The sequence below is a fragment of the Aythya ferina genome, assembly GCF_964211825.1.
Source record: "Aythya ferina genome assembly, chromosome: 12".
Taxonomy (NCBI): domain Eukaryota; kingdom Metazoa; phylum Chordata; class Aves; order Anseriformes; family Anatidae; genus Aythya; species Aythya ferina.
In genome coordinates this window covers 2,172,516-2,189,320 of record NC_140308.1, presented here as the reverse complement: position 1 = coordinate 2,189,320, position 16,805 = coordinate 2,172,516, and the positions used below count along the sequence as shown (strand labels likewise).

The following is a 16,805-nucleotide window of genomic DNA, read 5'->3' as shown; positions in this document are numbered from 1 at the left end:
CATCTCGCAAGGTCTCGGTGAGGTTGGTGAGGTGGCGAGGAGCCAGTCTTCCATCTGCCTTACTTGGCAGCAGATGTTATTTAACTGATACGTTTCCAAACGTAAAAAACAGTTTGGAATCTGAATGTCTTTCCAAACAGAATTTTTCCTTTCTGGGGAACTGTACATTTTTGCATATCTTTAGCTCAGTCTCTTTGTTCCATATTTAAGGGTGGAGTTTGAGACAGGAAATCTGCTCCTAATATCTTTTAAAATTGTATTATTTATAAAAAGTAAAGAATGGTGTTTCTTTGACAGCCATCTAGCGTATATGGAATTTGAAGATTCAGTACCAGCTCGCAGAGTAGCAGCATCCTTGGCCTTTCTATAAAAATGTGTGTAGTAGCAAGTGGATATAACTAGTGGGGTAATTACAGAAAGCAAGAAAAACAGAAATATACACTAAAAATTATTTTTGAACCGTCTCTCTGTGTTTTAGTTCTGTTTGCAGGAACCTAATGTAATTTTTTGCAGTTTATCTGATGACTGTGGAGGCTTCACTCACTGTAACTGCTCTCTTGAAAGCCAGTTTATAACACTGTTGCCTTCACCCCCAAACTTCTCGAGCCACACAAGTCAGGCTTATTCTAGGTGGCCTCTGACGCTGGAAACAGCGGTGTTGGTTTAAATCCTCTTCTGCAGAAGTGAAAATAGCGATGCAGTCCCTCATGGTTGTACATCATTGAAAATGCAGTGCTCACTGGGCCTTCTTAATGTCTTTTGTTCAAGAAGGTGTCTTGCAAACTTTTACTGAACTTCATCTTTAATGCAGTGAGCTTTGCTCTGCTTGGCCCTTGGTTTTTCTCTCCCCTGTCTTTGCTGTTGCTTAATGCAGCAGTCTCTATCAAAGAGGGAAAAAAAATAATATATGATTTAAATGTGAAGCCAAGCAGCACAATCATGAAGCTGAAGACTGAAATTGCCCATTTAGTGTGATTATTCTAATGCAGATATTAGAAATTGTAAGACAACTTGGAAAAAGAAATGTAAATGTAGCCATTTGTGTAATAATGGATCATACCAGGATAGTTGGAGTTTGATTTTGGACCATAACATCTGCACAATTGTTTGTAGTTTATAATAGTTTATAGAAGGGTACCTAACAAAGTTTAATTAACAAATTGGTCTACATTATTTTGATTGCACATGCTGGCACTCTCAGTGGATGGGCAGGTTTTTGGCTCCTCAGGGGTTTCCTTTCTTGCCCTTCTACACAAAGAACCTTGCTGACACATCCTTATTTAGCTGCACTTTGTGTTAGCATTGCAGGTGTTTTCTATAATATATATATGGATGAGTTATTTTTTTCCTCTTTTCTGCTTGTAGGAATATAGGAATAGAGCCATTTGATGTGTTGGTTATAAGATGTGTGTTAGATTAGTTCTTATTTCACTTTCAGTACTTTGCGCATTTGCAATTGCAGAAAAAACGTGCTTTTTGCTCTCTGTTTGGAACGTACCTAGTACAGGCAGCATCACAGACTAGGTGTGTGTTTACTAAGAAAAAGTAAACTTTTCCTAAAGTATTAAGCCACCACAATCTCCTTTTCATAAATCTCATAATTTTTTTCACAAGTCTCACGTTCTGCACATTTTTAATGAACTGTGATAAATTATTGATGTATCCTTGTTATCTTTTGCCAACCTTTCTACTCCTAATTGGGCATGGAAGGTTACTGAAGAAATTCTTGTATTTAGTCAGTGCACTTTGCTTTGGTTTAGAGATTCCTGGAATTATTCTTGATCTTGGGCCAAATTCATGAAGGTATTTGTGTTGAAGTGTGCAGATAGCAAAAAGCCCAGCCTGCCTAGTGACATCTATAAATCCCACTAAGCGTATATCTAACACAGAGCTAAAAGCTCTCAGTCTTTCTGCCTTTTCATTGCTTTCTCTTGCTTCTGTGTGGACTGTCAGTTCAGTCTTTGCGTTAGTTTCATGCCGTGGTTTCTAACCAGGTAGTAAATTCTGTTTTAGTACTACGGCTGCAGTAAATCATTTCTTTCACAGTGTCTCTGCTGAAGATCAGTCAATATGGCTCACAGACTTTGTTACCGAATATGACTGCTTCTTTGCTTAGAGATCACCCTGTTTTGTTTCACGTTTAATACAATCCCCAGCAGGTTGCATAATCTAGCTGTGGTTCAGGACATAAAGGCTCAAAGAAGGGTAACAGCTGTAAATTTCCGTATAAATTATCTGAAGAAAAAATCTTTGCTCTTATGTTTTTGAGTACATTTATCTCTGAAGAGCCTTGTATGAACCTGTTAATTAAAAGTCATGACCTGTCCTTTTCCAGTCCGTGTTTAAAAGTAGAAGTCTAACGCCATTTCTGGTGACAGGATTTTTCAGTCCCATCTATGCTGGTTGCAAGATGGCCTGGCTGCACTGGTTTTTGCTGCTTTTCTGTATCTGCTTAGTCCAAAGATGCTTCGTAGCCTGTCTTTCACTGTGCATTTAATTTTTACAGTCTTTGTTCAGAATAAGAGAAATTGGTTTAAAAAAAAAAGTGTGAGTTGCTTCTGTGTGCATACAGATTGTACGACACCTGCAAAGTACCAAGCTGGGCTTGGAAGTGGCAGGTAGGTTCTTCGGGTCTCTTGTAGCACTGCCTGGCTGTTGGTTAGCTGGTGAGCCTGTGGGAATGGATGTTTGCGTTTATGAATGATGACAGTTGGTCATACAAGCGTGGCTTTTCTCAGAGCAGAATAATCCACAACACATTTTAACAGCTTTTTAAATTGGTCGATGAAATTGGTCTTAAAGCCAGTAATTCATCTTTCAGCCTGTCAGCCAATTCAGAGGCTGTCTCTGTAGGTAGGGTTGAGTACCATAAGCTCTGCAGAGACATGTTTTGTAACTTGGAAAACATCTAGCTCGTATGTTTGAGCTGGAAATTCATTGTGTTAAATCTTAAAATGTTAACAGTATGTTTTAGTGAATGCTGCATTTGCTTTGTCTTTATTATAAATTGATTACAGCCTTCTCGGTTTTCAGATACACAAATCTCTCTCCTGTGATGGTTGGTGTACTTTGGCTTGTGTTTGTATGGGATGTAATCATTAATGCTATCTTTATAATGTCTGCTCTTATATGATATTCCAGATGCATAGAATCCAAAGATAATTTTGGACGACTGGGCTGTTACTGAAAATGATGGATAATGCTGCTGCTTTTCTGGGAGTTGGCTATGGCTAGGTGACTGGATGGTTTAGGGACATTAAAACTTTAACTGTGCAAGTGCCCACATAGTGTGCTCTATCCTATAGCAGATATCTTACTGTTCTTCAGCCTGGTGAATGATTTAGTTGTTGACTCTCTTCTAGGACATGAGGAGCTGCATTCCTTTTTTTTTTTTTTTTTTTTTTTTGGTGTAAATCCAGTGTAATTTTGTGTATGCTTTGCTGCTTTGTGTTTTTTTTTTTTTTTCTTTCTTTTTTTTTTTTTTATGTATACCATACTGTAAATTAATGTCAGTTTTCTCATTCTTATTTGGGTAGAGAGTCGTAACTGTTATGTGCAGAAGGCAAAGGCAGCAGGTGGAAGAGGAAGGACCATTGTAATATTATCTTCCTAATGGTGATGAAAAGATCCAGGGTGGGTGTTCTTGATGAACACAAGTGTTAGTAAGAGGGGAGAAAAGAAACAAACAGAACAGGGCAGTCTCCAGCCGTAAAATGGAAAATATTAGTGTTCAAGGTCTCTTTCCCAGACTTGCTTTCCTTGAGGCTGTGTTTGGAACAAGCAGTTTGCCAGCAGTAACTCCACCTTCTGCCTAATCTCCTTTCCTTCTGCATCTCCTTTTAATATATACGCCAGAGGAAGGTGAGAATTATACCCTCGTGAGCCTTGCCTTACAGATACGCAGCGCACACGGTGTGGGTGTTGGAGTGCCTGCAGAGCGTTTCGATAGGGACAGACAGGAAAGAGCAGTTCAGGTGGATGTGGCTGGTTGAATGTCCGTGAGCTGAGCTCTGTCTCCAAGGTCGTCTTTACCTGTTTGCAGATGTTCACATACTCAAAGGAGACACAGAAATGGTCTGAGCAGAGGGCTCTTCTCTTTCTTTTCTTGAACTGCCTGAGGACTGCTATAAATACTCTGTTAACTGGCTATAGTAGTGTGTGCAGAGATACAAGAACAATAACTTCTCATCCGAGAAATTCAGTCTGTTTTTCCGAAACTCATTCACATCCATTTGGAGAAGCCCTTTTTATCTTGTACCTTGTGGAACATAGAAATGCCAATGAGTTCCTTCTGTTTTATTTTTCTCTCCTGCTAAGTGAGAGCCTCGTCTGGGAAGAGGAGCAGATCGTCATCTTGGTACTGCTGCAAGTTCTTTTATGTCATTGGCTGCGCTCTATGTGATTGATGGGTTATTGGCAATAAAAATGCCAAGAGTTAAGACTAATGATCATATCTGACTCACACGTTTTTTCCATATTGAGAATTACCTTTGGCAGGAATGCTCTTATACAAAAGATTGAAAGTTCTTTTATATTAAAAAAAGAAAAAAGAAAAAAAAAAAAGAAAAGTCAGAGGTTAAATATACACACTTGAAAATCCTTATCTGGCATATATATTCTTTTAGGAATATTTTCTCCAGTAATTGAACAGATTATTTAATGGCATTAAAAAAAAAAAATCCCCAAATATAAATCTATCTACAAGTATCATGCCTTTTAAATTTTTTACTCAGTTGTGTCCAAGAACAGTCTCTCCAAGTTCTAATGCTTATGGGGAAAGGAATATGTGAACATAAATGGAAACTACTGAAGCCTATGCAACAACACTGGGTTTCTGAAGCACTCCCTGTGACCCCTTTTAATATTTTCTTTCCATCATCTTCATGAATATAGTACTGGCAGCACTGATAGAAAGAATTGCTTCATTTGGGATCGGGTTGAATATCAGAAGCTGTCCTCCCCCTTCTCCATGATTTTCGTTATCTGTGTTTTAGTACATAAGTAATGATTACAGTTGATTTATCTGCAGTATGGGCTCTGAGAAAATAAATTAGAGTAATCCAATATGAGGATACATTAGGCTGTAATAAGTTTTAATGATTTCCTCTACCGGATCGTTTAAGGTTGGCCCAGGGTTTTGACTTAACATAGAACTCCTTGTTTAAAGCCGTGTACGTTCAGCAGATTTCTTGTTGCTGTCTCTTTAAAATAAACAAATCTGAAAACAGAGAATAGAAAACCTAACAGGAAAATTACTGGGAAGCACATTCCCGTATCTGCAGGGAATCTTGTGGATATTCATTTTGTCTGTCTAGAAATTGGAGTCTAAGGAGTACTGTGAAACTCTCATTTTTGCAAGCATAATGGCCCCCTTTTTGTATTGGTCCCAACTGTTACTTTCTTTTTCTTCCAGAGGAGTAGCTGCTCAAGTTTCACAGCATCAGCTCTGCAAAATTTTGGCCTGGTGATGCATCATTGCCAGAACTGGTCAGCAGCTCCTGTGGCCCTTCTTGTTGTGTGCAGAACGGGGACCAGAAAGATGGTTCCTTGGTTAACGCTTAGGATCTGAACAAAAAGGCTGCTGCATCCTCCTTGTGCACGCTCCTGGAGGAAGCATCATTTTTCAGAATTAAGCATTAAACATAAATTAATTCTCCTTTGGGATCAAAATGGAATCAATTTTTATTTTTTATTTTTTTTACTAGAGCCTGTGTGTTAGTAGATACAGAGCACAGGAGATGTTTTATCCACCCCCTAACGATTCCTGGTAATAGACAAGAAGCTTCATTCAGTTATTTTGAAACCAGATGTAGAGTTCCTACTCAGGTTAATCCCTGAGAAAGATTAGTTAGAGCTTGTAGATGCATTGTGCTGTGTTGAACATCTCCAAATGGATGTTTATTTTAGCTATTCTCTACCACTGTGCTTTGTGTGACTCAGTTTTCTCTCCAAACTGGTTTATGGATTCTCCGAATCCTTACAACTTGTTCGTTTCTGTTCATTTCCAAATGTAAAACAATTGATGGACAAGTTGGCAGTTGCTGTGTCCTGTTACAGAGATTTTTCCTTGTGTTTGTGGTGTCTGTTTTTGCCTTTGTGCTGTTTAGCCAGGAAAATAAGTGTCAGTAAAATGGTATGTTTTGTTAGTGGCTCCTCCCCAAACAACTGTGGTGGTGGGTTTGTGCTCTCAATCTATTCTACTAACTAGGAAAGGTTAATGCTTAGAGGGGAGCCGATGTTTTCATGGATGTTTTTCTCTTCAAATTTACCCCTAAAACAAAAAAAGGTTATGAATTTAAGTAAGCAATCTTGAAACATACATTGATGCATTGAAGAGCGCGTAAATCTGTGCTGGTGGCTTATAGTAAAACATTTCCTCATTCTAAATTAGTCTAAATTAGCTATATGCCATCTGGCTTAACTCTCCAGATTGTGTTCCTTAAAAAATGAACGCTATTTAAAAACAACAACAACAAGAAAAACACCTTTTTCTTATTTTTATGTCAATTTTAAGTGCTAAGACTTTTTTTTCCCCAAATATAAACTTAATATGAGCAAAAGCCGAGGGAGTTTGTAAATGGAATTTTATTGAATTTATTTCTACAGCTGCAATTAATTATTCAGTGTGCTCATTAAAAATGAGCTTTGGTGAGTGACATTTTAAAAAGGCACTCAGAAATGATCGGGAGAAAGATGGTGATAAAGAACAATGTCTAAAAGGAAGTATACAATTTTTGAACATTTTAAACTGGCCTGTAAAAACTTAAAGCTATTTGGGCGATTTGGGAAATGTGACGAAAACACAGATTGCTGCTAGGCTGGGGGAACTGCCAACACTGCCACGTATCGGCATATTATCAAGTATTTGGTGTGTTTCTTTCTTTAAATGTTTGGTGCTGATACTGGGAAAATAGATAGAAGTTGCCTTTTTTTAAGTAGGAGAATTCCGTCTCTAGTAACGTACATATTTTCTCTTAATAAGAATTCATGTTGAAAGGTGACTAGTAAAGCATCATAAGCCCTTATACTGCAGATAGCAACTAAAATAAACCAAAAAAAAAAAAAAAAAACAAAACAAAACAACCAATTTATTGCTTAAGAATTTGAACTTCACATACACATGAAAAGCTATAGTACACTCTGTACTTGTTCATGATTAGACAAACATCTTCCAGAGCTTCACGAGGTTTGCAGGCCAACAGATCATTGGCACTCCGTAAGGAATCCCATTTGTTACTAGCAACAGATAGAATTTCTGGAAGAGGGGAGCAGAGCATTAAGGCCCTTGGACTTTTTGTATCCATAAAAACCATGGTTAGCCATTTTAGCTGAGCCAAAGTTGAGATCCATTAATTGTTAGCTCTTATGACAGTTTATTTTCTGTAGGTCCATAGTGTTGGATATTGTAGCTCTTAGTCCTATGTAGACCCATGAATATTCATGCAAGCAGGCGCTCTGTTGCAGCTGAAATAAACAGAGTTGCTGTCATCAGATTTGTTCAATTTGTCTTTCGTATTTGCGTTTTGACAATTAGCCAAGGAATACAGTTAAGAAAAATAAATGCCCATCGGTTGTGTTTGAGATGTTGGACCAGCAAAAACACTAGCGGAATATTTACCATGTGAAGCAAAGAGAAAGAAGAAAGCTGCCTCTGTCACTAAAATGCAAATTTTTCTTCTAAGTTCTTTCTCTCTGTAAGTTTACCATGACCACAGTAAAAACAGTCTTAAATATCAAAATGATGTCTTACTTAGAGTAGTGATGTGGGAATAATGGTGGTAATCCCTGAAACCAAATTAAATGGTAAACTGCATGATGAAGACAATTATTTACTTGGTATTTACTTTTTTTTTTTTTTAAATATATATATTGTAGACTTAGTGCACTTTCTGCGTGCAGCACTTCTCTGGTTATTTTATTTTGCATTGTCATCACCTGTGATAGGGAAGGCATTTTGGTTTCTCCCTGCTTCACACACTAACTGCTTTTCTGTTGTTTTAGATTTTTTTTTTTGTATGTGAAATGCACACAAGAAATATTTAGTCTTGTTATTATTTCAAGTTAGTCTGTTCATGTTCTGCTCTGATACCCCCAGTACCACCATTCCTTCCAAGCCCCCAAAGCCCTCAGCCCTGGCAAACAATACTGCTTTTACACTAAGCTCGTTATCTGATTATGCAATAAATACTTTCCCATTTTTTTTCTAGGAATTATCCCACTAAAAATGCTGCATTACTGTGTAAGTTGGCTGTAGTATATCTAAAAATGCTCACTTTCAGACTTTTCAAAAGAATTTGGTGGCTCTTTGAAGCTGTGGTTTGCAGCCTTCCTCCTGTGTATCTCGAGTTGATGAATTCTTTATCGCTTTTCCAGGGGTCATGGACTTTTATATAATTCCATTGAAGCTGTCCGTCCTCCGAAAGAATTATGAGTAGTTAAAGTGATACAGATGTCAAATGCGATGGATTACCAGCTTTTGCATTTGATACATAACCACGATGCTGGGAGAAAAACAGAGACTGCCTCTAAACCTTGTTCTTTAAGTAGGCTGTGTGAACAATAAGACTGTGTTAATGTATTATTTAAAAGGTTTTCTCCTTCACATTCCATTTTCCTCTCTGATTTTTGTCTTGTAGTGTTGTCCCCCAGACCACAGTAATACTGAACAACGACCGGCAGAATTCAATCGTAGCCAAGATGGTCGGGCAGGAAGAGCCATTGAGCAGAGCAACAGATTCTCTGGACATCCTTAGCAAGTTAGTATCATAACTTGGAAAAGACCTCCAAGATCATCAAGTCCAGCCCTTAACCTAGCACTGCCAAGTGTTGTGGATGAGGTGGTTGTAGAGAGTGATAAGGTGCCCTCCATGCCTCCTTTTCTCGAGGCTAAATAACCCCATTTCCCTCTACTGCTCCTCGTAGGGAGGAGTTATGGGAATCCTCCCCCTTCACTCCCTCCTTTGACAGATAAGTAGCAGTCTGCAGCAACTCTAAGGGAAAATGAAGAATGTTTTAAGTAATGGTGGTGGTGGAAATAGAATAAATTCAGGTACTAATTGAATGCGTCCTGCTGACAGTGCTGCCTGGGGAAACCCCATATCAGCAGTAAAGGTACACAGCAATGCTTCACTGTTGATGTGCAGAGAACATTTTTGGAGGATCTGGGATTAGTTCAGTGTTAGTTAAGAGCTGACAACTGAAAGAATGCCTATAGCTACATATTTTTTTACATGGACGCATAATCACTTGAGGATGTGCCAATATTCTTTTTTTTTTAACCAACTGAATAAAGAATACACAGGAGCCCAGTGAGGCTTGTTAAATTTTGTACTATCTAAAGGAAATTTTCAATTAAGTGGAACTGGAGATTCTGGTTAGACAATATTCTTAAATAATATGTTTCTACTAACTATTGAAATAACTTTTGCACATGGGACTGGGACAATTTGCATCAATTTGCATCAATTTCTATTGGTGGTGCACCTAAAACTTTTCTGTTATTTTCCTTCAATTTTATTTTGCTTGATAGCCCATAGGTATAAACAGGAGAAGGCTTGCTAAAGGAGTACTCTTTTATACTGCTTTTAATTTTGTCAGATAATGTTTTTAATTCCCTTATAATGATTTTTTTTTCCTGATCAAGGATTATGTTTTCCAAAGTTACATGCTTTTTTTTTTTTTTTTTTCCATAGTGCTGTTCCTGGACGTAGGCAGAACACGATAGTGGTGAAAGTCCCAGGGCATGACGACAGTCACAACGAAGACGGAGAGAGTGGCTCTGAGGCCAGTGACTCAGTTTCCAACAGTGGACAATTAGGAAGCCAAAGTATTGGGAACAATGTGACCCTTATTACGCTGAACTCTGAAGGTATGCTTATCTAAGTACAAGGCTACTTGAGCAAAGTCAATGTGATGGGGAATGAACTAAGATTTAACTGGGAGCTTCAGAGATTGCATCCTAAGTCCAGCCTTGCATGGGTAGGCAGTACAACAAGATCAGTTAGGACCGATTAATAAACTGAATTAATATATATATATATATTTATACCACCTTTACAGGCAGAATAGTTAATTAAAATCACTTGTAAAATTTAAAAAAGTTTGCCTCGCTATAGCAGTATAGCTTCGTATCTTAAACACTTTTAATTAAGACTCTTTTTCTCTAATTAAGTCCACTCTTCTAATGCTTATTAATGTAAAGCAGTTATTTTAGCAACTGTAAACAATTTTTGTAAGGATATTCGTATGAACACTCAACAAGATAGTGTGTAGTGTCCATTTTTTCTGAAACTTCTACTGTAGGACTTTGGACACAGAAATCACATTTAGTGAAATCTGTGAATTTTAAATTAGCCTTATAAAGATATTTCAATATATGTGGTTGGAAATATCAAAATGAATATTACTTGGTATATTTCAATCACAAATAAGATGGGATAAGAGACTCAATTTTAGATGAAGATAACTTACGATAAATTGTTTTACAATAAATTTGAACATATCACATGAGGAAATTTATTCTATGCTTTCTGCAATCTGAAGGATTTAGTCTAAATTATCTACTTCGTAGGATTAGGGAATAGTTGGAACTTCTCTGCTCAAGTTTCGATCAATGTCTGATAACTGGGAAATCTTAAAATGTTCATTTTTACAAGCTGGGTTCTAGTTACCTATTGTCTCCCAAATTGGTGAAACCAGTATGGGGAAGGTGTGAGTTGTATTGGTCAAGTGGAAGCAGCAGTCAGAAGACGTTTCTAGTAATATTTTTGGCTCTTTGACCCTCTCTGTTTTGTCTAATTTATCTAACTGTATTCCTTCCATTGTTCCCTAGTTAGTGGAATGTAAATTCAGAACGCTCTGGTTATAGGAGCTGGCTGAATGCCAGGCATGCTCACTGAGATCTTTGGAAGTAGATGTTGCTTTCTGTGCTTGAGTGCCAGTAATGGGACCAGTAAAGCACATTATATATTTCTATGGAGGAGGCAAAGAGAAGGACGAATAAGCAGGCTTTCAAATTTTTTATTTTTTGCTGCTTTAATATGACTGATAGGATGAATAGCACAAATATAAATGATGAAATTATTATGGTGCAGATACTGCTCAAGGTAATGCAAATTATTATCCTGTATTATTTTAATGGAAATTGAAGTATTTATTTATCAAGATTTTTGTTTTCCTGGAAATGTACTTTGTGGAATTTTAATGAAATCTGATGGATTTCTGAGAGAAATCTGATAGTAACACCAACATTAGAATATGCTGTATTTGTAATACTATAAAGCATACGTATAGCTCAGTATTTATAGCAGAACTGTTCTTTAAGGTTTATTTCTGTAGCTTTAAAGCTGTGTGAGGTAGAAAACCGTATGCTTCTAGAGAGGGAAAGTACTTTGAAGCTTTTATGGTGGATAATCAGACTTTACACTGCCTGTGTTGACTTAGATTTAAAATCAGGAAAATTTGAGGAATATTTATATAATTTTAATCAACAAATGAATATCCCAAGTGGAAACTGAGTGTTCTTGGTACCATCGTGCCCGGAATGGCAGGACTCCTATATGACAATAAACTCTTTGTGGAGTCTGTTAATATTTCATACAGCTCTGCGTCAGCTATGTCAGGAGCAAAGTTTCTAACATTAGGAGAGTATTTGTTCTATAATGCCCTTTTTGACTTGGTTGTTTGGCACAGATTTGCACAGACAAATGTGATGTTAGCGTTTTATACAATTGTTGTATATGTAAATTTTGCAGAAACAGCTAATCCATTAAAGTCTTCAGATCTGATTTTTCTTCAGACCTTTAGAACAGTCATCCATTAGAAATCTCTCCGAGATTGATGAATGCTTTGAGAAATCAGATTAGTGATCCCCCACACTTACCTCTTCTTGCCCTCACGAAGATGAGAGAGGACCGCTTGCACAGAAGGAATGCTAAGCAAACTAGCCTGCAGTATGTCACAAATTAAATTATTAATAAAGGAAGTGATGAAGAATAATAGGTCTGTTGTGCAGACTTGTTTTCTTCAGCAGTAAAAGGTAAAAGTTACAGCACCCATCAGTTTGCTTTTGTTGTCTGGGAAAGAATTCTGAATGCCTTTGGGTTGCTCAAAGGAATCTCAATTGGTCCTAAAATGCAAGGGGATGAGAACGGCGTACTTCAGCCCTTTTCTCAGTAGGAATCCCACCTGTTGTCTTGTGTCTAGAAAGCAAAACGAAGCCATACCTATAGCTGTCTTTAGCTGACCTTGAACGTGGCATTAGCTTCTGGGTATTTTCTGAATTTAGTTAATAGATTTATATACATGCATCATTTGCTCTCTGCTGGCTGTTTTCAAAAAGCATTTAATCCTGTGTGCTAGTTTAGAAGATCTTATTTTTTCAGGAATAGAAAGGCAATATAACCAATTAATACAAAAGTATGGGGCCCAATTCTTGGTGTTGTTCCCATGTTTTTTAGGAGTCATTTGTGTAATAGCCATTTTCTAAATACATGAACATCTCTGCTTTAGCATAAATGTTTTCTGGGGGTAAAAATAAAACCAAGTATGAGTTATAGCATGACACATCAAACTTCTAAACAAAATACTTTACTGTGCAAGTATCTTCTAACAACTTGGACAGAGGTTGGCTTTCTGAAAAGACTTCGTAGGTGAAAACAATGTAAATAACAAAAGCAATCATTTTCATTCTGTGTTTCCTGAGGTACTGTAGGGTTTTTCTTCAATCTGGAGGAAACCTTTGTTTGAAAATTTAGGGAAGTTTTCTTGTTCATTGTCCTAACTTTTTGTTCCCAGCATGGATTAAACATCTTTCACGTTTAATGGAATAAGAAACAAACATGTATCACTAAGATTTGTTTCAAGGAACTGTCAGCAACTGATGGATGTGTTTTTTGCTCTTCTTGAAAGTGCAGTGAATTTTGACATGAATGTTTTCCCTGTAGTTTTTGATACAGCTTATTCCCAGTTTAAACAAAGTTGTGCTCTTTGTATCTAGAGTTTTCTAATTAGGCTTAAAAACAATGAGCGACTGATTAATGAAGAACATTTTTAAAACATCATCATTTGGGCTTTGTGTCTCTGTGTGTGCTGTTTTGGTAATCAGCTGTTGTAGATCTTAAGGAACAGTTTTTTAAAAAAAAACACAAAGCAAACGCGTTTGTCCATTTGTGTTTATAATCATTTAGTTGTGTGTGTTAAATAGTTTATCCATCTGTTTTCCTGTGATTGGAATGGAGGTGATGCTTCTCAGGCAGGCCAAATTGTGTGACTTAGGAAATAGACACCCTCCAATTTACTATGAATTATGAAAAGTGAAAATAGAGGAAGTCATTTCATTAGGTTCATTGATGAGGTTTTGGAGTGGGAGAGCCATTAAGTTTTATACACTAAACATGCTGATTTTTTTGAATGCTTAGGTGGGAGTTTGTCGTGTGACTTAATGACAAGCTGACACTATTTTCCTATTTCCCTAGTCAGTTTTCAGATGTTGTACTTCCTACATATTGAGGGTGGTGAATAGAAGGAAACAGGTCAAAGTGTTAGTTATTTTGAGAGAGACTATTTTTCTGTGCTTTCTAGATTTCTTGTACATTTATATAGGTCTGTAGAGACTCTGGATTGGATTCCACCAACCTAAAATGCTACAGCTGATATTTCATGTTCTTTCACAGAACTTATGTTGTGAATTGATTCTCTAGGTCTTTGTATTTCTTGAAGGTATCAGTACTGGTGATTACGTGGTAAGTAAGGCCTCATGTCGTCTCTCTTCATGAAAACTTTGGTTCCAATACTGTTGCGTTCTTCTGGATTTTTGTCTTCTACCGCAGAAACTAATACCAAGAAGAACGTTAGATCCACAGTAGTTTTAAATTACAGAAGTTTTAAACCTCTGATATTAAGTACCTATATTATTTTCTGATTTTAATAAATTTTCTAGTACTGGTATGTGGCAGTAATCCTGTCAAGGGTTGGTTTTCAGTTGACTAAGCTATAACCTGGCAGCCATGTGCACTTCATACTCACCACAAATCTGTTAAAAAATATTCTAACATTCTCAAATATGTTTGTCTGAAGTTTTTAACTGCAGACTGTTAACATTAGGTGAAGAAAAGCAAGATTGAGTGACTATGAGCAAGTAAGCTTTGTAAAGAACGGTGAGTAGATTTTTCAAATGATCAACACTTAAATGGAACCTTTCATGTCCTTTTAATAGGTAACATCTGAGATGGAAATAACAGTTGCTTTTCCAAAGTTCTAGTTACTTACTGTACGGCCTCCTCTCTGGCCTTATATTCAGAAAGCTGTTACTGAAATGATTTTCCAAACTTGTCATTTTAACCCTGACATCATCTTGCATTCCATGTTCTTGCAAAGACTTTGTGTTTTCTTCACTTCTCTTCCTTAGGAGGAGCTCATTATAGCTATATATGCATTACTGTCCATAGTAGTTATTCACAACATTGCCTTTTCCCCATGGTATTTACAGAAAGCTTAGCAATGGGTAAGATATCACTGTGCTGTTACCTCTCTCTTGTTGGTGCCTACCATCTGAATGTGACCCATGCACCTCTCTGTAATCTCTCCATTTCTCCTGCCTTATTTTGGGATTATAAAATTTCAGGGTTAAGGTGTTCCTTTTTTTATTTTTTTTGTTCTTACATAACACCTTCCACAGCAACTGTTTGTCATTTAAGAGTATTGTGCACTTGGATTTATAGGAAACAGTCGAAGTGTGGTCATTGCTTACTTGTGATTTCTCATTTGAACTGCGTGGTATTCACAGATAAAAGATCACACTTAGCACTTTGTGAAGAGCTCTTTCTGATAAGTCTTGAGCTTGTGCTAAATAGTTTTACTATTTTACTAAACGTGTGCAAACAGCAGAAAGCAAAGAATGGATAATGTCCAGAAGTATTTACTTAATTTTTCAATAAATTAGTTTTGTGGTGGTTGGATGGTTTTCTGTTTCCTCTGAATGCTTTGAATTTTATTTTGGCAAACATTGCAAGAACTTGCTCTTCAAAATTTCCCATTAGAATACCGGTATAAACAGAAATTATAATATTTTGTATTTTTTTTGCAGTTTTTGTGGAGAAAAATGGTAACTTAAACAGCTGTGTCAGTCCAGGAACAAAGCTCAAATGTTAAATAATTCTGATAACAAGTTATCTGAAGGCACTGATTATTCTATACTTGCACACCTATCTCTAAGAGTTAGGATGAGAGCATTATTTTGGTTAGTGCTATATATTGCTTTCAAGATATAAGGGATTTCAAGATATAAGGAGTATTATAATAGTATTTTTTACATATTTGGAGTATGGTTACATTTAAAATATCTGGTCTGTGACCTACTGTACAGACAAGTGGAGCATCTGTTGCTGAAACATCAATTCGCATTATGTTAGCCTTTTAAATCTGTTCCTTTGACAATAGAGTTACTGTCCTATTTTTAATATGAAAGAAAGTAGGACCTCTCATCTTTGTAGCATAAGAATGCCCCATTCAGCATTACTGTACTGCCTTAAAAGCAAATCTTATTTGAAATGTCTAAGCTAAAGCCAAGGCTTTGAAATTACTAAGAAAGAAACATACTGTCCTTAGTATGTGCAACACACTGTCCAAGTATGTAAAAAGCTCTTAAGCAGCTCCTTGAAAGCTGTTTTTTAACTGATATAAATAAAACAGCAAGATCCATTCATTTAGCATTCGGTTCAGTGAACTTTGCACGTGGTAAACGGACATAAGATGTTTGGCACCGTATGTGATAGTTTTGTATCATATCTGCTTTCTTGACATTCTTCTTAGTGCATTTCAAGACTATCCAAAAATTAGAAGTAGAATGTAAACATATTTTTGGAGAAGGGAGAACTGGTCTACACAGTGTGTTAATTAAAGGATGAATATTTTTTTTTCCAAAGAAAATGGTTTAGTCACAATCTGTCTCTTCAACTTTGCATGTGGAACAGTTATTTTACAATAGTAGTATTAAATAGAGCTCACAAATTTCCAAGTGTGATTCCAAACAGCTACTTCTAAGTGGCCAAGACTTATCTGCCTACAGGATTTTCAGTTCACTGTTAAGATCAAATCCTGCATTTTATAGTATCACTTGCAGCACTTCTGCTCTTCCTGCTGGGCTCCTTATGACCAGATACAGACAATGTGAATGAGTTTTCAGAGCAAACCTTTAACACCATAAAACAATATTATATATTGCTGATGTGAATACACTGATCAGACCTCCAGAACTTCAGTGACTTTTTAAAGCCGAAGAAAAATATAGAAATTGGTTTGTGTTGATATTTAGGATTATTGGGAGCAACCACATGAATCATGGTTTCTTTCAGGTGTCTCTCTTGGTGATGTTTGCCATTAACACTCTGGTCCCCTCTGTGAAGTTAAATATAGCAAAGAGGCAACAAACAAAGTGAGGAAACTAAATTAGATGTGATTTGCTGACATGAAACTCTTTCTCTAGGGGTTTAAAAAGCAAATTCTAAATCCATGGGTTTTAATTTCCTCAATTTTATCGCATTTTTTTAGCTGGTCATTTTAAAGGACAGGTGATCACATAGTCCTTACTTTCTACTTCTGTTAAATAAACTTACTGTATAGTTCATGGAAGGCCAGAGAATTTCTCTCCTATTTTTCGCTCAGATTTAACCATATACTAAAATTGAGACCTTGTTTATAACAAAAGAGTAATATCAATGATGTTAGGCTGAGGCTTCTGTGCACACCACAGCACTTACTTCCGCAAGTATGCTTTGGTATTACATGCACAGGTATGTTCTTCCTTT

General features: G+C 36.7%; 1 protein-coding gene across 4 annotated transcripts in view; it reads left to right on the top strand.

Annotated features, from left to right (window-relative positions):
• Positions 1 to 16,805, top strand: part of BANP (BTG3 associated nuclear protein) — a 146,495-nt gene that overhangs the window by 24,628 nt on the left and 105,062 nt on the right. For all 4 annotated transcript variants that reach the window (XM_084533043.1, XM_084533041.1, XM_084533042.1 and 1 more), the window contains exons 5-6: positions 8,637 to 8,756; positions 9,693 to 9,868. In XM_084533043.1, coding sequence (XP_084389169.1) covers positions 8,637 to 8,756; positions 9,693 to 9,868 — 296 coding nt within the window. The remainder of the gene's footprint in view (positions 1 to 8,636; positions 8,757 to 9,692; positions 9,869 to 16,805) is intronic.